The sequence below is a fragment of the Nothobranchius furzeri genome, chromosome 5, assembly GCF_043380555.1.
Source record: "Nothobranchius furzeri strain GRZ-AD chromosome 5, NfurGRZ-RIMD1, whole genome shotgun sequence".
In the NCBI taxonomy this organism is placed as follows: domain Eukaryota; kingdom Metazoa; phylum Chordata; class Actinopteri; order Cyprinodontiformes; family Nothobranchiidae; genus Nothobranchius; species Nothobranchius furzeri.
In genome coordinates this window covers 60,771,100-60,790,990 of record NC_091745.1, presented here as the reverse complement: position 1 = coordinate 60,790,990, position 19,891 = coordinate 60,771,100, and the positions used below count along the sequence as shown (strand labels likewise).

Below are 19,891 nucleotides of genomic sequence, written 5' to 3'. Positions count from 1 at the left end.
AAAATTGCCATGCCTTCTTTTATAACACTTTACTGAATGCAGATCAAAGGGCAGTAACAACACAGATCGCAGTAACGTTTGTTTCTCCGACAGTCGGAGTCCGACTGAACTTAAAAACAACAAAATTCAGGAGAAGGTTAAACTTTTAAATGCAAATTTGGCTGCAGCATCTAACAAATAAGAAACAAGTCCACATTTTGTTTAGTTGTTTAAAATCAAGCATAAAAAAATTACATGTACCGGGCGCGCGCGCGCCAGGGGGGTGGGGGGTGGGCGCACTATCATTTCACTTTCACACACACGAATGACGGTGATTTATAGCTCGGTAACGTCCTTGTTACCCACAAGCAAAACCAGCATGTTAACCATATACGGTTTGAGAGAGGATCTGAGAGGGGTGGCAACATTTCCAGCAACACTGAAAACCCTCTCGGATGGTGCGCTCGTTGCACTAACGCACACGTACTTGCGTGCGACTCTGGCGAGCAAAGGGAATCTCTCCCGGTTGTTGCTCCACCATGTCAGGGGGGTTTCTTTAGGGTGGATGCGTTCCTCCTGCAGGTAGCGAGTGAGCTCCAGCTCGGCTCAAACTCTCTTCAGGACGGTTGCAGAAGCAGTGCTTGTCTGGGACTTCAGCAGGTCTCCCAGCGTTTATTATTATTTTTTGCCGCTGGTGGCAGCTCTGTCTCGGCCAAGGACTCTGGCTGCGCAGCAGCTGACGTACTGAAAACCAAAGTGCTCCCAAAGGAGCGAAGTTGATACCAGTGCAGCCATCCTTCTCAACATGCATCACTGAGTTGAACCAAGTTCAGTAATCGCGGTGGCCCATGATGCAGCGCGGTGGGTTTCTTCATATTGCGATATTTCATTTTTGCGGTTACTGCGACAGCCCTACCCCATGTCCCACTTTAATTCCAATTTGGTTACCAACTCCTGTACAGAGCTGTCTGTCATCTTCTGATGCACACAAATGAAGTAGAAAACAACTGAGATGGTTTTGGTTTGAGGTGAGATACTTGTGTGAACTCTGATTTGCTCATTTTTCCTCATTTTCAAGCATCTCAGCAGGAAATCTCCTCAGGAAATTTAGATTCCTGATGAATATTCGGAGACATTTTAAAAACTCTTTCATGGATCTTGTTTGCAACTTGTCTCCCACAGTTGCAGCCCAGTGAGACAAATGTAATTAACCCACTCATAGTAATCACATCAACATAAATATCAGCATGAAACATATCACTAAGAATAACCCAAAAATTTTGATTTCTGTCTGTATAAAGGGATAAAATTATCTCCTGAGCTAAAGCTGAATGGAGTCAAAAGGTTTACTGTAATCTGCCAGCGTCCGTTCATCCTGCAGCACTCTGCCTTGGTAGATGAGTCTTTGTTTATCTACAGGGATGCCAACTGAGGGGGCAATGTGCTCCTTGAACTCTTTCACCGTCAGCTGCAAAATGATAGAACAAAATGTGTGAGTTTATCTCTTTTTAAGTGCCCAAGTACAGAAACATCATTCAAATAGAGCTGTGCTGCACCAGATTACAGCTAAACATCAGCTGAAGTCTTGACTGCAACACAATCATTACATCATGAGCTACAATAAGATACACAGACAAAATTATGAACCTCTGAGTAAAAGTGAAGCAGCAACTTTGCCGTTACCTGAGAACCAACCGTGTACGTTCTGCTCCGGGAGTCGAGTGTTTTCACCGTCACTTCTATGTCAGACGTTTGTTCTGCCATGGTGATCCTGCTTTAAAAATAAAAAGTTTATGTGAAATAGACTTCTAACGATTCCCTCGGACTGGTTACAGGACAAGTCAAAGATTTAATTTTATTAGTGAGTCAATTCTAATCTAATTCAATTAGTCAAAGTGGATGGACACACAGAATATGTCCAGTAGGGCTGCAACAAACGATTATTTGGATAATCGATTAATCGGATGGGGTCTCGACACGATTAATCGATTAATCGGATTACATGGGGAAATTTTTAAAAACTGCTAGGGAAACGTTATTTCTCTCCTTCCTTCACTTTATTTAACACAACATTATTAGAAAACAGTTCAATAGCAGAAAAACAACATGCCATCACCTAAATTGTCTTATAAGGTGTATAGACAGAGACCCTAAGCTACATCTATCTGTGACCTAAAATGCTTGGTCCAAGTTAAACAGCTTAAGGGCAATTCTCATCTGTTTTGTTTGATCTCATCTGTTGACATTTATTTTAAATGTAATTAAACATAGGCTGTGAATTAATCAAAATTGATCACTATTTCCAAAAATGACTGAAAAAATACCAAATAAAACAAAAGTAAATGAATGCCATCCTCCTTGCGATGATGCCCTGGGCAACTGCCATAAAGTCACATCAAGAAATGCTGCTGATCATTCCAATGATCCCAAATAGACTCACATTAGGCCACATGAAAGCAACTGAACCCAAAAATATATTAACCAGTATATAACTGCACTCTCACACAACACGCCTGCAGCAACAGTTAGGACTCCTCCCTCCCTTTTAAAAGCGTTTTTGCTTCTGAGGACATTGTGGTTGTAAAACCACACGCTAGTAGTCTGGCCCCGGTGTGATCAACCAGTTTCTGCGGGAATGTGACGGCGGAACCAGGGCCAGATTAACACTTTGTTGTACCCTGGGCAACAATATTCAAGGGCTCCATCATCACGACCCAAGGATCACCATAATGTGGTCACATACAGAATATTTTACTGTAATATGCAGTAAATATACTCAATACTTGAATGCCTGACAACACGTAACCCGCCCAGAGTAACCTTTGACCCACCTCGTGTGGACTGACCAATGAGGAGAGGGTCTTAACTTGAGGCCCTCTCTTCATTGGTTAGTCTGCATGAGACTGACTCTCAACTGACGTTCAGTCATAGGCAGCGAAGCGTCTCTGTGCAGTGCAAAAGCCCGGGTGGACAGTTTAATGTAGGGTGATCATATCTCCATTTCCAAACAAGAGGACAGGGGATCTGTGCCTATGACGTCACACTATGGCAACGCCACACAAACCATGTTGGGACCCATTTTTTGTAAGAACTAAATTAATATCAGATTCTGCCAATTAAAGGGCTCTAAAACAATTCATATGTAAATATTTTGCATATTTACTGCAAAATCTAATTTTTCTGCTTTAGTGCTGCAACAAGGTTTTATTAATAATAAATTATTATACCTTTTGTTTTACTACAGCATCGGTAAGCTTCCTATGCACAGATTATTAAGGATGCTTGTTTCAGCTGTGAGATTAGACGATAGGATCAATGAAAAAATAAGTTGTCACACACTCCATGGAAACTTTCAGAGAATCCACAAATAGTGGCTTTCAAATGGTTTTGTTACTTTTTGCAAGTTTATAAAAGAAGCAGATGAGACAGCATGTCTGATAATTTAGTTTTTCATCTGATAATATTAGAACATGTCAGTAATGTCTGAGGGGCTTTTATAAACACCATATAACTAACACTACTGGAGAGGGCATGAATTACACAGAGGCTTCTGGGGAGCCCAGTTATTTGGGGGGGGGGGGGGGCATTTTGCCTTGGCCCCCAAAATGTCTTGAAACGGCCCTGGGTGTGTGACTGAGTTTTGAAGGTGATCTGAATTGTATCAGATGTGTAAATATGGCATGTGTATAACTTATTGTTTTTTTATAGGTAAAAACGTGTAGTGGTGATAAATCTACCTACATTTTACTTTTCAACACTTTGTTTTGTTTTCTTGTTTTTATTGAACTATTTTCCTGTCCTGTCTGTCTCTCATCTTCCTGCATCTCCTCTACTCTCCAGAAAATCTGTTGCCTGGATTCTTACCTTTTCACCTCATCAGTTACTTTTGAGCAGATCAAAGGGATCTCCTGACCGAAAAGCGCAGAGCGCGTTTTCGATGCTGCGTGAGGTGACATCACCACAGCACAGGTGATGAGCTCCGCAGTAGCGAGCTTCAGGCACAAATAAGACAGAAAATAGAGAACATGTGCGGACATGAACGATCGTGTGCTAATTATAGTTTTTTGGTTGCGCCACTTTGAGAATGGACCGTGCGCTGGAAGCAGCTGCCTGGATCGCTGTGCAACAATGCGGAACCGGTTTGCAGCAGCTCAAGTCTGCCGGCTCTCCCTCGCGCTGATCTGCCGCTACCGGCTCTCCCTCACGCTGATCTGCGGCTCTCCCTCGCGCTGATCTGCGGCTCTCCCTTGCGCTGATCTGCCGGCTCTCCCTTGCGCTGATCTGCGGCTCTCCCTCGCGCTGATCTGCGGCTCTCCCTCGCGCTGATCTGCCGGCTCTCCCTCGCGCTGATCTGCGGCTCTCCCTCGCGCTGATCTGCGGCTCTCCCTCGCGCTGATCTGACTTGCTCTGGTCTGCGCGCAACGGCGGGCGGGAAGGGGGGGGGGGGGGGCGCTTTTGGAAGAGTTGTGCGACACAACGAATCGATGACGCAATTCGTTGCCAACGCTTTTAGTAATCGATTTTCATCGAATTTATCGATTCGTTGTTGCAGCCCTAATGTCCAGTAGGAAATATATATATATAGGAGTTGCACATCAGGTACCAACCGGCCCAGATTACATATATTGTTTTCATACCTCTGTCAGAGCGCTCCAGGGCAGCTGTGGCTACATTGTAGCTCATCCCCACCAGCGTGTGAATGTGTGTGTGAATGAGTGAATGACCGATTGTGTTGTAAAGCGCCATGGGGGGTTCCAGGACTCTAGAAGGCGCTATATCAAATACAGGCCATTTACCATTTACCTGGGTGGCCTGGTACTTTTCCCCATCCTACTGGGCAGTTTTTCAGCCCTTATCCTCTGGTGGTCTTCTCAGGGCTTGTCCGGGCTAACACACCCACCACAACTGATTGGCCGGCTCAAATGCACACCTATTTGGAGGGGGAGCCTCTGATTGGTGAATAGAATAAACCAGCGGGGGCTTTTTGCGACTGCGCAATTCATTATCACTCTGGATGCTAGGAAGTAAACGTCGCCTTTGACTGAAGCTGCGGCAGCTCTGTCCCTCTTTTTCACTGCTGTGAGGAGCACACATGCTCACGGCCGCCTTTAGTGAGACACCACAGCCTTTTCCACAGTCCTTTGCCCCGCCCACATGCTTGAAATTTCCCATTCCTTAGAAGTGTGTGTGAACAAACCCTATCAGTGCTGGGGCTGGACCAACGCCACCCAGCCCAGTCTATGCTGGTCCAGATGGGAAACTGATAAAAGACTGATCCAGGAACTACTAGGCTGACTTGTTGCTGTCATGGTGAAAGGTCTGAAATAAAGTTTAGAGTTTTACCTTCAGAAAGTATGCCAAATTCAATTCAATTCAAAAATACTTTATTAATCCCAGAGGGAAATTAGAGATGAAATGTGGACGTTGTCGTCAGTAAGTTGTATTTTGAACAAATAAACCACATTATTCACTTCCCTTTTCAGAGGTAATTGAGGTTTTTAATAGTCAATGTGTTTGCGATTCTGCTCACATCAGGTCATTCTACAGAACGTGTTTCATATCATTTACCCGGGTACTGACAGCAGAATGATGTATTAGGTAAAATCTCTGCTGACTGGTTGTTTCAGTATGAACACTGTTCCCTTTATTGACTCACTGCAGAAGTTTTAGTGGTTAAGATTTTAGTAGAAAATCTAAAGTTGGACCAAACATGAATTTTTGGAAACATGTTGCAATAATTACCCGCTCAATCTGATGTGGCTTGCTATGGATAGTGACTAAGATCAATCAATCAATCAATCAATCAAAGCTTTATTTATAAAGCGCCTTCCGCAACCCTGTCAGGAAGCCCAAAGCGCTGAACATGGTACAGTTGTAAGTAATTATACTGAATAAATCAAAATAAAAGAAATTCAAATTACAAAATAAAAATTACAAAATACAAAATGGAAATAACAAAATAGATGAAACATTCCGGTAAAATACAAATGTGTGAAACACAATTGGATTGAGTGGATGGATTGAGTGTACCAATGAAAACTGTGGAATGGATTCAACATAATAGAGGGCCATAATCAAACATGTTCTGGAAACGCCAAGCGGAGGAGGTGTGTTTTTAGGTGATTCTTAAAGACTGGCAGAGAAGGGGACAGCTTGATTGAGGGTGGCAACTGGTTCCAGAGTAACGGTGCTAGGACTGAGAAAGCCCGGTCCCCACGGGTACGACACCTAGACCGAGGGACAGCGAGCAGGCCTTGGTCAGAGGAGCGCAGAGCGCGTGATGGGGAATGTCTGTTCAGGAGTGTGGCAAGATAGGGGGGAGCACCACCCTGGAAGAAATGATAAACAAAGACGAGTATTTTGAATTGTGAGCGATAGGAAATCGGAAGCCAGTGCAGGGAGGCCAGAACTGGACTGATGTGGTCCCGTTTCCTGGTCCCAGTCAGGAACCTGGCAGCGCTGTTCTGCACAACCTGTAGGCGACGCAGTGTTGACTGACACAACCCTGCATAGAGAGAGTTGCAGTAGTCAAGCCGAGAAATTACAAAGGCATGCAGTACCCGCTCCAGGTGGGCTCTCGACAGCATATGCTTGATTTTAGCAAGGCGTCTCAGGTGAAAGAAACTGGACCGGATCACAGAATTGATGTGAGCATCAAATTTAAGTCCTACATCAAGTTTCACCCCCAAAATGGTAACAACTGGTTTTGAGTATGGAGAAAGAGGGCCAAGATCAGCATAACGATCCACATTCCTGCTGTTGGGGTGAAAAACAATGAGCTCTGTCTTTCCCTCATTCAGATGTAGATAGTTGGACATTAGCCAAGACTTCACCTCATTAACACAGGAGACAAAGGACTGAATAGAGTGACCTTTCTCCTGACACAATGGAGAGTAAATCTGGCAATCGTCAGCATACAGATGGAATGATAGGCCATGTTTACGAAAGATTGACCCCAGAGGTAGCAGATAAATGGCAAACAAAAGTGGACCAAGGATCGACCCCTGCGGGACCCCCCACCGGAGCCCCTCCCAAGAAGAAAAAACATCACCCAGTTTAACACAGAATGTCCTGTTTTGGAGATACGATCTAAACCAGTCCAGAGCTGACCCTTTGATCCCAACCCATCGTTCCAAGCGATCGAGTAGAATCGCGTGGTCAACTGTGTCGAAGGCTGCTGTCAGGTCTAATAACAGAAGCAGCACAGATGTTCCCTGATCTAGTGATAGATAGATGTCATTTAGGACCCTCAGTAGAGCAGACTCTGTGCTATGGCCAGACCTGAACCCTGATTGGAAAACCTCAAACAGATCAGAGTCAGCTAAATGTGAGACCAGCTGCTGATAAACGACTTTCTCAAGCAGTTTAGATGTAAAGGGCAGGGTAGAGATAGGCCTGTAATTTTCTATCACAGAGACATCAGCACCAGGTTTCTTCAGGGTCGGCCGAATAACTGCTGCTTTCAAAGCAGCTGGGACCACACCTGTGCTGAGGCTCCCATTGATAATCTGACCAAGTGAAGGGCCAAGGCACGGAAAGGCAGCCTTCCAGAGACGAGGCGGTAGAACATCAAGTGGAGAGCCAGATGGCTTCTGCCTCGCAACTGGCTTACTCAGCTCGGAGTATGAAACAGTATTGAGGGAGCTCAGGGTGGGTGGTAATGTAGGAACTGGAACAGGGTCAATTGTTCCTAAGATGTGACAGTTGATCTTGCAGGGATCTCAAAATTAAATTTAAGACTTTTTAAGACCTTCTAAATATAAAAATTATCGCAATGAACTAATCAACTGTTAAACACTCATTGTTTTGAAATACTGCATTGCTTTGTTTTTCACTTAATCAACTGGCAGGTTATGCCACATCTGGGATAGCAAAGCTGTAGCAATGGTACGTAAAGCCACATGGTACAAAAACACAAGCAAATAGCTGGTATAGAAGAACAAAAAATAATTGTATTAGTTGCATCTATTTTCTCATACCTGCAAACTCAGAAGCTGAGAAAAAGGTGACAACTAAAATCACCCCACCCCCTCAAACATGGTCCTTGCATGCTGCAGATTTGCATCTATTCTACAGTGGGTTTGGTGGTGACCTCTGACATTTACATACTTTTATTTCATTAAGAATATATGTTTTTAAATATTTAATGTGATTTCTTTGCAAAATGCAAGCAATGTTCTACCAGTCGTACTGTTCAAATGAGCTAAGAAATATAATAAACTTTAAATAAAAAACTTAGGTTTTGTGTGAAAATAAGGACTACAGTATTGGGGCAGCAGTAGCTCCACAGGTTGAGTGGGTTGTCCAGTAATCGGAAGGTTGCAGGTTCGATCCCGGCTCCAACAGAGAATTCCTTGGGCAAGACACTTAACCCACCTTGCCTGCTGGTGGTGGTCAGAAGGACCGGTGACGCCTGTGCTTGGCAGCCTCGCCTCTGTCAGTGCAAACCCCCCCCCCCCCCCCAGGGCAGCTGTGGCTACATTGTAGCTCATCACCATCATTGTGTGAATGTGTGTGAATGGATGAATGATACACTGTAGTGTAAAGCGCTTTGGAGTCCATACTCTGAGAGGTGCTATACAAGTGCGGGTCATTTATCATTTACAATGCGCTTCACGAAAGTGACGTCATCAAACCAGCCACGGAGAAAAACAGAAATGGCTGTAAGTTTAGCCAACTTAAAATCCTTCCTTCGGGAGGAAAAAAAAACACCATAAATCTGGCCATTTTGTAAATAGCAGCTATTCTAGATGAGAAGAGATTCTGTGGTAACGTCATATACTGTATGTGACGTGCTGATGTCTAATTTGTAGTTATGCTAATTACAAACTTTTACAAGCTGATAAATCTCAAAGTATGTCACTTGCATGGTCCAAACACCCATTATTAGTTTTCGTTTAAATTGCAGTGCAACATATGTGTGACACTGGGCCTAAGGCAAAGCGGATTAGAAAATAGCTCTTTTAGCCGCATTGAGTTGCATTCATTTTTTCGTTTTTCCGGGAACCCATGAGCTGACCGGAAAGGGATGAGACTTCTCCCTACTGCTACGGTTGGTCTGGATTTCTAGGCTAAAAAACACCCCATTTTAAAAATTTTACGGAGAGTTTTTGTTGCGTCACTAAAATATTACAAGCTGAGCATAAAGTTAGAAAAATTCACATGTGAATACAGAAATTTGTTTTACAGTCTGTTCAATTAATATTTTAAGTCATGTACAGATGTTTACCAACAACCTAAAAGGCTAACGGTAGCCCCTTAGCAACCGAAGCTACATCCCGACAACTAGACACCAGAACAACGTAGCTCTTGCACTAAATTCCTCTTGCATTTTAATCCCGACTAAACAAACAACACGTCTAACGTTTAGCAGTAGTGAGTTACTACTAAGAGCCAATAAACCTGGAAATATCTGAGTTTCAACCATCGGCATATATACGGCTAACTGGTCAAATGGCTAAGCTCGTGCTAAAGCAACTGAGCGTAACAAGAAAAGAAAAACATTTGGAAAGTTGGATTTACAAAACGATGTTTCATTTAATGCTTACTTTGTCGTTGCAACTTATCCGGGACGCGCAGCTGGTTTTTATCTCCCGGTAACAGAAAACTTTCCGGTAGTTCTTACCTCCGGTTCGTGCTACTAGGCTACACGGAAGTGACGTCAGATCGGCAGCGGAAAAAGCTCAAGGAGAAGAAAAGATGGCGAATCTCGTGGAAGCGACAAGTCAACAACAGTTTGAGGATATCCTCTCTAAAGCTGGAAAACGACTGACCGTGGTCCACTTCTACGCTCCATGGGCTCCTCAGTGCGGCCAGATGAACGAGGTGATGACCGTGCTGGCCAAGGAGCACGCGCACACCACGTTCGTGAAGCTAGAAGCGGAGACGCTCCCGGAGGTTTCGGAGAAGTATGAAATCTCCTCGGTGCCAACGGTCGTTTTCTTTAAGGCGGGAGAGAAAGTGGACCGACTGGACGGGGCGCATGCGGCGGAGTTGACCAAGATGGTTCAAAGGTTGGCGGTGGCCGGGAGCCCGAATGAGTCATCGGGAGGAGAGGACCTGAACCAGCGGCTAAAGAAGCTGATTAACGCGGCCCCCTGCATGCTGTTCATGAAGGGCGCCCCACAGGAGCCCCGCTGCGGCTTCAGCCGGCAGATAGTGGCGCTGCTGAAGGAGCACAGCATCCAGTTCAGCAGTTTCGACATCCTGTCCGATGAAGAGGTCCGGCAGGGCCTGAAGACCTACTCCAACTGGCCCACATACCCGCAGCTGTACGTGAACGGGGAGCTAGTGGGGGGACTGGACATCGTGAAGGAGCTGGCGGAGTCAGGGGAGCTGGAGAACGCCTGCCCCAAGGCCGTGAACTTGGATCACCGTCTGAAGACCATCATCAACCAGAGTCCAGTAATGCTGTTCATGAAGGGCAACAAGGAGGCTGCAAAGTGCGGCTTCAGCAGGCAGATCCTGGAGATTTTAAACGCCTCTGGGGTGGACTATGACACCTTTGATATCCTGCAGGATGAAGAGGTCCGTCAGGGGCTCAAGACTTACTCCAACTGGCCCACTTATCCCCAGCTGTATGTGAAAGGGGAGCTGATCGGAGGCTTGGACATAGTCAAGGAGCTGAAGGAGAGCGGGGAGCTGGCAGCAGTGCTGAAGGGGGAGTCGTAGATGGATCCAGACAGGAACAGGCAGCATCTTATCTAAAGAGGGGTCAGGAAGGGACACAAACAAACAAAACATCACTATCAGATTAGAACATGGAGCTGCAGAGAATAAAAATCACTCTTGGTTTTTATTTTGATTGTTGTAGTTTAGCTCATTCATGAAAGTCACGTGTCAGGAACAATTTGTTGATTAAATAAAACTGGGAACCGCTGACTCTAGGTCAGATTTTCCTCTTCTGTTTTCTTATCCTCATTCTTCAGATATGTTTGGGTTAAAAGTGTTTCCTCTGTTATGGCACCTGTTCCACGAAAACATGAGTAAATAAAAAAAAACATCAAGATGCTTCCTTTTGCTTTTCTCAATCATTTAACAAATTAAATGTAGAAGAAAGTTCCGTCTTTTCAGTTTCCTTGAGAAATAAAACAAACTTAGAACATAGATCGGCTAAGAATTTTTCATGAGGAGAAGCTACATGTTGAAGATAAACGTGATGCAAATCTCAAAACTATTAAACTTACTTCAAATTATAAAGAGTATTACCCCAAAACATTTAAATATTAAATCCAAACAGGAAACTCGGGGTATGAGAGTTGTTTTGTCGCCACCCAGTGGACTAATTAGAGAGCAACAATCCTTGTGTGCTCCAGAAGCTGCTCAGGAAATCAAACAGATTTAACAAGTTGTGTAAGCTCAAACCAACCACTGGAGACATTTGCATTATGGAGACTTGTTTTTGACAGGCAGCATACACTGACCCTGAAATGCATCACATAATTTATTTAACAGTTCATAAGGTGACTTTCTACAGCTCAAGTTTTAAACACCACCTAATGTGATTGTGATGTCACTATGTGTTAACACATGCAGATGTGCAATAAGGGCTGAATTTCTGCAGCCAATTAATCACTTTTATTATATTGTTAACAGTTTGTATTAAACACCAGAGGTTTTTTTGTAAACCTATTTAGAAATCTAACCTATGAGGATGCATGACAAAAGTTAGATTTGAGAAAAGAGTTCAAAATCAGGTTACAAAAATATGATTTATGATAAATGTCATCAATAAAAGATTTAAAAGGCTCTTTTTCAAATGAAAACATTAAAAATGTGATTTAATAGTTTTTTTTCTTTCAATAAACAATAGAAACTTTGGGTTCACCACAATTATCTAATCAGGCAACAGCTGACGATCACACTGAGCATCATGGATTGGAGATTTAAGGGAATTAACATGGCATTGTTGTTTATGCTGATCTACTGGGATTTGAACCCACATACTGGTCAGACTGGATCTATGACAGCAGCTCAGATCAGCTCTAGATCCTACCAAGCTCTGCAGCAGCTCACCTGCTGCTCCTGATGGACTCCAGCAGCAGAACACCACAGGAACAGGAACCTGAGGCTAAATGTCACACAGGATCACAGAACTGGACCAAAAGAGACTGAAAACACCTTTGCTGGTTCTGATGAGTCTGGATTTCAGAATTTAGTGTTACCAGCATGAAATTATGGATCCATCCTGCCTGGTATCAATGCTTCAGGCTGCAGCTGGTGGCGTAATGGTGGAGGTGTTCTTGTCCTATGTTGGTCCACTTAACTCCACCTGAGTTGACTGACCATGTCCAACCCATATTCTTATGGCTACTTCCAGCAGGATAAAGCACCATGTCATAAAGCGATCTCTAACTGGTTCCTAGAACATGACCACGAGTTCACTGGTCTCCAACTGTCTCCATCAGACCTCAGTCCAGTCCAGAACCTTTGGGCTGTAGGGAAATTGTATGGATTGCGCTGATGCTGCAATGTCAGGATGGAGCAGAACCTCAGAGGATTGTTCAGTTATTTGGATCCATGACATGAAGAATTAAGGCGGTTCTGAAGGTAAAAGACGGGTCTGACCTGGTACCGGCCTGGTGGGCTGAATAAAGCATAAATTTAGTCAAACATTATGGAAATAAATACATTTCAAAATCAACAACTTCTTGAGAACCAAATGATAGTTTTATTAAACCATGAAACAAAGTTGTTGCTGGTTTTCTTGTAGGACCGCTGGGCCGAAGTTAATGATTCCTAGCAGAAACAAATCATGTTGACAGAGTCAACCTGACAGCAAACACTAATATTCTGCTTCTGTAGAGTTTCTAAACGGAAGTCAAAGTCATGTAAGTTAACCAGACTGTCTATAATTAAATGATGTTTATTTGAAGAGGGTGGAAGAAAACCACAACCTCCTGCATGACAGCGATCCACACAGAGAGAGCTTTTTCGAGGCGGGTTTCACAAAGAAACCTCACCTTGGTGATCGTTTGATTAAGCTTACAAAGTTTTGATGCCAAACCTCAGCGTTTGCTCTGAAGATGAAGAAGAAAAGATCTTTTTTATAGCGCCTGTCAAGATAAAAATCACGAGGCGCTTCATCAAAAACAAAACATGCAAAATACAAAAAAGAATTTAGGAAATTATTACAAATATGTTTTAAATGAGCAAAAAATAGACAATTGTGATTAAAAAATGTAAAGAAAGAGCGAGAGTGAATAGGAAAGAGGGAAATCAGCGCTGCAGGAAACCTCACATTTCACCTGAAACCAGAGATTAGCAGCAGACAGAAGTTAATCATTACTGCTGCATGCTGGGACATTAAACACAGTCCAAGGGAATATTTGATCATCACTAGGTGTTGATCCCCGCAGTAGTTATGTTAAGTGAAGCCGGCACTTATTTCTTGTATCTTTTGACTTTTTTATATCAGGTTTTTGTTCCCTGCAGGAATCCCGAGCAGCTGTTTGTGAACTCAGTCGATCGTCAGCAGGTGAGAGGACCAGCTGTGTGATTTCTGTCAACAGCTGTTTATGTTGCATCACGGTTAAACTCGCCGTGTGCGTGGTGGCTCAGGTCTCTCACTCCCCCTCTGCTGTTTCCATAAGTGGTCTGCAGCAGGCTGTGGGCTCAGGTCTTCGTTGTGTTCCATTAATGTTCTCGCCCCACGCTGACACCTCTGCTTCTCGGTTTTAGTACCTGGGAAGATGGTTCTTCCAGGCCGCCGTCAGCCACAGAGAAGCTGACATCCAGAGGTTCAAAGCGCTCGACAGCACTGTGTTCATCATGGAGGAAACGGCCAACGACACCCTGGTTCTGACCGGAAACATGCGCGTGTGAAGAGGCACATTCACACAAAAACACACAAAGACATTAAAGGGATGCTTTGGAATTTTTTCATATTTTGAAATCATTTTCTTGAGCCAGTATGTGCTAAAATGACCCTTTACAAGGGTAATGAAATGTTAGTCAGACCCCACTGCTCCCTGTGGCACATTACACTTGCAACTTCAGAGTTGACAGGCTGGGAGTGGGGGGGTGGGGGTGGGGGGTTTCGGAGTGGCTCGGAGCTGACACACCTGGCGCTGCAGTCTGCTTCCAGCTCGTTTCCTGCATGTTTTAGATCATGAACACAGCTGATTTGCTTAATTGATGAATTACTCCTCTAGAAACCATTGTAAAGTGGGAGGGATTTCAGCAGTTAGATTAAGGTGTTAAAAAGACAAACGCACAGCGAAGAGGAACGTTTCATTTTTGGTTTAACCACAGAGGATTATTAACAGACACTAGAGAGTGCTAAAAGCAAGCAATCCTGCCTAGTACCCCTTTAATCTGACTTAGCTAAAGTGGCCATCTTGAAATGGACTAACACCAGGAAATAATCAGTTGTTGACAGTAGTGGACAGGTGTTATGTCGAAATGAGTCCTCCAGTCAAGATTTGTGTATTTTCCATCCAGCTGCAAGTTGGAATCATCCACTCACAAAAAAATAACCCTCACTCTAACCCTAACCACCCCATCACCAAAAACGTACGTTTTGCATAATTATACTTTATAAAATTCATCTGCGTAGGGTGAGGTGGGGGGACAGATATCCACAGGGGGACTCATATTGACAAAACACCAGAACTGGGAGTTTCATTAAAATCCACCCGGATGTTCTCAAGATATCTAGCTAGCAGGCTAATGCACGGCACCCAGTGTTTAGGACTAGTTATAGACAGCTTTGCTCTAAATAGCTTGTCAATTATTAGACATTAAATGGAATTCATTTTGTAATTTAACCAAAAATTAAGTGAATTGAAATGACACAACATAAAACATAACCTCTAATTTCTGCAGGAGCCCTGAATGTCCAACACAGATGACGTGTTGCTGAATTTTGACAAGAATAAAACTTTTAATTGTTGTTGAAAACAAACATGAGAAGGAAAACAAGAAACCCGGGATTGTAAATAGGTACCAGGACAGAAGAAGTCATTTAAAGGAAGTTAAAATTTAAACAATATACGTGTTCCAAAACTGAAAGTTGAACTCATCTTTGTTGGAACAGCTTCACTTCTATTTTTAACTTTTTTCTTCATAGAGGAGAAGATTGCAGGAAACAAATGTGGACCTATCTCATCAAACCTGAGAGGGGAGATTTGGAGCTATTAGGTAAAACAACAGATTAAACACCATTCATCTTTTAGAGTAATCTACCTGATGCAGGTGTGGATCTGATTCTCAGCCAAAGAAAAATCATTTCACTTTTTGCTTGTTTCACCTCCAAATTTAAGTCTTTGTGTAAAAACCTCACAATGCGTCTGTCCCTTTGACATTTATGGGAAACTGCTTCATAGTAGAAAAGAATAAAAATATCCTTTACTCGTTTAAAACTGGACATTTGTGTTTATTTATTCATCCGACACCAAAACTAAACAATTAATCTAACATGCATGTTTTTGGTCTGTCGGGGGACACCAAAGTTCCCAGAGTAAACCCACTCACACATTCATTTCTGTTGAATGTAAAAAAACAAAACATTTTAATGGGAGACATTTTATTATAAAACTGGTGTGTAGTTTAGTTGTATTAAACAAGGACAACACAAAAAGGAAAATGTACACGTAGGAACAATGCAGCCGCGGTTGTCTAGAGGTTTTCTGGCCAATGACAAATCTGCAAACCTAGTTCTGGTTGGAATAACAATAACAGCGCTTACTAGTACACACACACACACACACACACACACACACACACACACACACACACACACACACACACACACACACACACACACACACACACACACACATAATTACAGCAATATTGAGGCTAAGTCTGATCAGCTTGGTGCCACCTGTTTCCACAAACCACCAGAAAGGGGAAAAACAGATGAATATTTGTCTTTCTGAGAGCTAAAACTGGGATGGGTTTTGTCTGTACATGTGTTAGAGAAAAACTACCCAACAGCAAAATAACATTTCATTCTCCAGAACTATACTCTGAGGTTTTTGGGAAAACCTCAGAAATTATTTTACGTTGTCAACATGAAAACTTGAATAAAGTGAATATTGTCAATATTTAAATGAATTTAGTTCCAACCTAAATTATAATAAGTGTCTTGAGCATCTTAATGGATTTGTTGTTGTGGCTTTATCTCATAGCAAGATTATAATTTTAGTGGATGACAATGTGGAGCACCACAGGGTCCCATGTTTGACCCCGCTGTTTTGAAAAGATCTTATGATCCAAATATTAATTAATATATTGGCTTTACTTTCTCAAGATTTTTACAGCTTATTTAGCCAAAGTTCATCTAACATTTGTGAGGGATCTAAAACCCTAATTTAAAGGGACTTTCTGGCCATTCTGAGGTGATTTTCCATTTTGTAAAGTATACTTATCTCAGCTGTTTATTGACAGCTTCTGAACAGCCTCTGTTCAGAGAAATGCATTGAGTTGGCCAATTTGAGTCTAAACAGGAACAAAGGGGTCTCGGTGAAAGAACGACTGAAAATCTCCCAAGCGAGTGGAGCCACCAGCCAGGTGGATGTGTGTTTCCTTAATCTAAAACTTGTTCTCAATGCAGATGAAGCCAAGCTGATTCAAGGAAGTGACCAGTAACAAATCCCTCTGTAGGGGTGATAAAAGAGAGCTGGTTCACACATCTGGATGTCTTGTTTGATGACTCGTTCACCTTCAAACCACCTGTAGACAAACCCATGAAGACACTGGAGTTAAAAATAGGGTTTTATTGTAATACAAACAAGGGAAAGCATTTTTTATTTAAATGGAATAAAAATAACGAAATCAAATCCATCTAAGTCTAGGCTTACTGGTGTCTTCTCTGATGGTTTTATTCTAGGTAGGCCCCAGCGTAGAAACCTGCTCTGGAGTGGAGTGTGGGCCAACTGCCTTGACTGCATCGTTTTCCAGGAGATAGAGCCACCGCTGAGGGAGACGGACTCAGAGGACTCGCTCAACAGATTCATGCTCTACGGTTAGGCAGCATCAGCCAGTTAAACAGATTATAACCTCTACAAAGCTAACGGTGACTAAAAATATCAATAATCTCACAGTGGAGGTAAAATTAAGTCTCGGGAGAGTTTTTGGAGGACGGTTGGGTCTCTCTCTTATCTAGATCATTTATTATTTATTGCCATTTATCTCTTTTGTGGTCAGTGTCATTTTTCAGATTTGCTTTAAAAAAGGGCACATAGAATGTTTTTTGTCAGATTTTACCCACAATTCTCGGTTTGAATCTATCTTGTTGGGAACAGAGTGAATAAATCAAACAGGTCTGAAATTCTGCATGTTGGGTCATGTGACCTGATAACGACTGTGAGCGCGCATCACTAACACCTAATGGGACACATGTCAGTAGTCTGAAGCCAAGTTTTAATATTTTTAGTGAGTTAAAAAGAAAATGTTGAAAATTCCTCAAGAGGAGTTTTGTTCCTGAGTTATGATGGGATGGAGGAGAACTGGATTGGTGGTTCGGAGCATCGTCTGCCCTGGTCTGGTTCCAACCCTCATCTGCGCGATGCGTGAAGCTCAAATAAACTCTTTAAATAGTTTGCTTCCATAAAATTTATGTAGAACTTGTTTCTCTTTCAAGCTCGACAAAAGGATGTCCCTCCTGAGATGCTAACAGCATTTCTACGCAACTCTGCTTGCCATAAGATGACGGAGAGCGTCAGACTTCCTCAGGAGAAAGGTTTGGACGGAAGAAGAAAATCGCCTGAGAGTAAAAATGCTTTCGTATTTATTATAGATATTTTATCCTTTTTCCCCAGAGTTTTGTTCCCAGTTGTGAACACAAAGGTAAGAACAATTAAGACGTGTAATAATGTTTTTATTTTAGCTGAACAAGGTCACAGAGGGTCTTCCTTGGATCTTTTAATAACCGTGCTTTTATTTCCTGTCTGTTGTTGCAGATGTAAACAAATCAAGGAAATTTACCTGATTAAACTGGTAGATGAAATAAAACAATGCTTACATTTTTCTGTCATTTTCAGCTCTGAGATGCAGATCTGCAGCTGAGCGGAGAAAAGACAAATTTATTTATGGAGGAAAACCTATGAAAACAGGAAATTCCAGTGAAAACGTCTTAGACTCCAGATTTAACTGGATTAAATGTCATTTAATATAAATTATACTTTAACATTTGTGGAAAACACAGAGTTTTGTCATGAATTGGCTATGAATAAATTAAACTGACTTGTTTAATGAAATATAATTATTTGTTTTAAAATGTTTTACATTTCATCCTTTTAAATTTATTTGTCTTATTTAAATAATAAATTTAAATTCAAAATGTAATCTTATTTCATAAAGTCCAATTCAAAACAAACCAATTTCACTGATGCTGTAACGGGCGGAACATGAGGACCCTTGAGGACACCAAGACACAGTAAGGCACTTTGAAAGTCTTTATTAGCAAGACGCTAATAGGCGACATTACCGGAGAAAACTCAGGTAAGGGCAGAGTCGAAGGCAGGCGTGGGTCGAAACCACATCGGAACTAAGCAAGTATAGGGAGCAGACTGGAGACATGGTCATAGACAGGCTAGGGTCGTGATGGCAGAGTTCTTGGTGATGGTCAAGGCGTGGAAACAAAGTCAAAGGACTGTGATCAGGCAGGCAGGCAAGAAGGAAGGAAGGAAGGAAGGAAGGCAGGCAGGCAGGCAGGCAGGCAGGAAGGAAGGAAGGAAGGAAGGAAGTGTTGGGGTTATTAGGAGCGAACAATTAGTAAGCTTCAACTTACTTTTGGATTCTTCAATAAATTCTGTAAATATGGGAATATTTACTGATTTATTAATTAATTAAGATATTCTTAGATATACGGGGCACCATTCCCCTTTTACCGGGGAAAAATTGAATCCAAAACTCTTATCAGTCTTTCTTGAAGTTCGTAGAATCCTTGGAGCAGAGACTTCTCTTCGACACAACAAAGCTACTGGAGACGAAAATCTGAATTTTATAACGTTTAATTAACAATTTGTCAAATGAATAAACAGTGGCATAAATGAATAATAACCATGTGATATAATAAAAGGATGTATATTCAAAATAATGTTCAAGGTGTTTGTGTGGTGTGTGTGAGTGAGTGTGTGTGTGTGTGTGTGTGTGTGTGTGTGTGTGTGTGAGAGATGAATGGGTCTTTGTTTCCCCAGAGTAGGTGGGGAAAAGTGAGCTGTGAGTGTGTGTGGGGCTCTTCCCCTCCCCTCGCATTCAACAGGAGACCTGGATGTGTAAAGTTTTCTACTTTCCCGAACACTTAGTGGCTTAGAATCACAGTAAAACTTAACTCAAACACTTCAAAAGTTAACAAACAACAAAAGGTCACTTGTAAATTATTTAATCTAAAAGGAGTCGGCAGCCTGGCCAGAGCTGACGACTAAAAGCGATGATCAATAAGCAGTTTATTCTTTCAAAATGACCCGAAGGACGAATTGGGAGCGAAAGAGGAAAACACGAAGCTACTTTTTAAGCAATAGCGCGGTTTTATTGCTTATTCTGGACTATAGAGGAAACGGGAGAAGAAAAGGAGAGAAAAAAAATGAGTTTTCTGATCACCAGATGAGCAGCAAGGCGTCCCCCGCTGTTATGACTTGACGGTTCTCCGTTTTTCTCCGCAGTTTTCAGCGTCATCCGTCGGTTTGATGCTTTCTCCGTTGTTTGGCTCCACGTGTGTTTCTCCACGGCTGGACACAAAGAGAACGAAGTTTCTTTTGTGCTGAGTTTGACAACCTACAGCGTCTCTGAGAGCTGAATGGAGCTCCGCTCGTTCCCAGTCAGGTCCCGATGGAGTTGAGTGTAGTTTCCAGCGGTTGCGTGGGCTCAACTTGGCACTTAGAGCTTCCGCGTGCTCAAGTTGTCGGAGCGTTGACAAGCATGTCCTTACCGCCAGGTATCCTGGGCAAAAGAACGAGGATTCTTT

General features: G+C 42.6%; 3 protein-coding genes across 8 annotated transcripts in view; 2 read left to right on the top strand and 1 right to left on the bottom strand.

Annotated features, from left to right (window-relative positions):
• bag6 (BCL2 associated athanogene 6) overlaps positions 1 to 9,653 on the bottom strand; it is a 31,325-nt gene extending 21,672 nt beyond the window's left edge. For 3 of the 4 annotated variants that reach the window (XM_015976617.3, XM_015976619.3, XM_070550980.1), the window contains exons 1-3: positions 9,528 to 9,653; positions 1,663 to 1,753; positions 1,330 to 1,447 (exon numbers count right to left, since the gene is read on the bottom strand). In XM_015976617.3, the coding sequence (XP_015832103.1) occupies positions 1,330 to 1,447; positions 1,663 to 1,743 (199 nt within the window). In that variant the 5' untranslated portion in view covers positions 1,744 to 1,753; positions 9,528 to 9,653. The remainder of the gene's footprint in view (positions 1 to 1,329; positions 1,448 to 1,662; positions 1,754 to 9,527) is intronic. The other variant, XM_015976618.3, reaches the window with a different exon arrangement.
• On the top strand, positions 9,633 to 10,989 carry glrx3 (glutaredoxin 3). Its single transcript, XM_015976620.3, has one exon. It carries the CDS (start codon positions 9,679 to 9,681, stop codon positions 10,648 to 10,650), a length of 972 nt encoding a protein of 323 aa, XP_015832106.1. The 5' UTR covers positions 9,633 to 9,678; the 3' UTR covers positions 10,651 to 10,989.
• Positions 10,990 to 13,273: 2,284 nt separating this feature from the next.
• apom (apolipoprotein M) lies at positions 13,274 to 18,197 on the top strand. 3 transcript variants are annotated; one of them, XM_070550981.1, is made up of 8 exons: positions 13,295 to 13,344; positions 13,414 to 13,456; positions 13,660 to 13,799; positions 15,050 to 15,120; positions 16,814 to 16,948; positions 17,567 to 17,665; positions 17,745 to 17,772; positions 17,967 to 18,197. In XM_070550981.1, coding segments are annotated over exons 1-7 (510 nt in total). In that variant the 5' UTR covers positions 13,295 to 13,342; the 3' UTR covers positions 17,765 to 17,772; positions 17,967 to 18,197. The 3 variants fall into 3 exon arrangements, with proteins under 3 accessions (XP_054594677.2, XP_054594676.2, XP_070407082.1); XM_054738702.2 differs by having other exon boundaries at positions 13,274 to 13,456; positions 17,886 to 17,993; XM_054738701.2 differs by having other exon boundaries at positions 13,276 to 13,456.
• The last annotated feature ends 1,694 nt before the right edge of the window (positions 18,198 to 19,891 follow it).

Excerpts from the sequence above, each read along its gene's own strand:
- glrx3 (XM_015976620.3), top strand. The coding sequence starts at position 9,679 with ATGGCGAATCTCGTGGAAGCGACAAGTCAACAACAGTTTGAGGATATC.
- apom (XM_054738701.2), top strand. The coding sequence starts at position 13,343 with ATGTTAAGTGAAGCCGGCACTTATTTCTTGTATCTTTTGACTTTTTTA. Across the intron at positions 13,457-13,659 it reads ACTCAGTCGATCGTCAGCAG|TACCTGGGAAGATGGTTCTT; the intron begins GTGAGAGGACCA and ends TCTCGGTTTTAG. Across the intron at positions 17,666-17,744 it reads CAGACTTCCTCAGGAGAAAG|AGTTTTGTTCCCAGTTGTGA; the intron begins GTTTGGACGGAA and ends CTTTTTCCCCAG.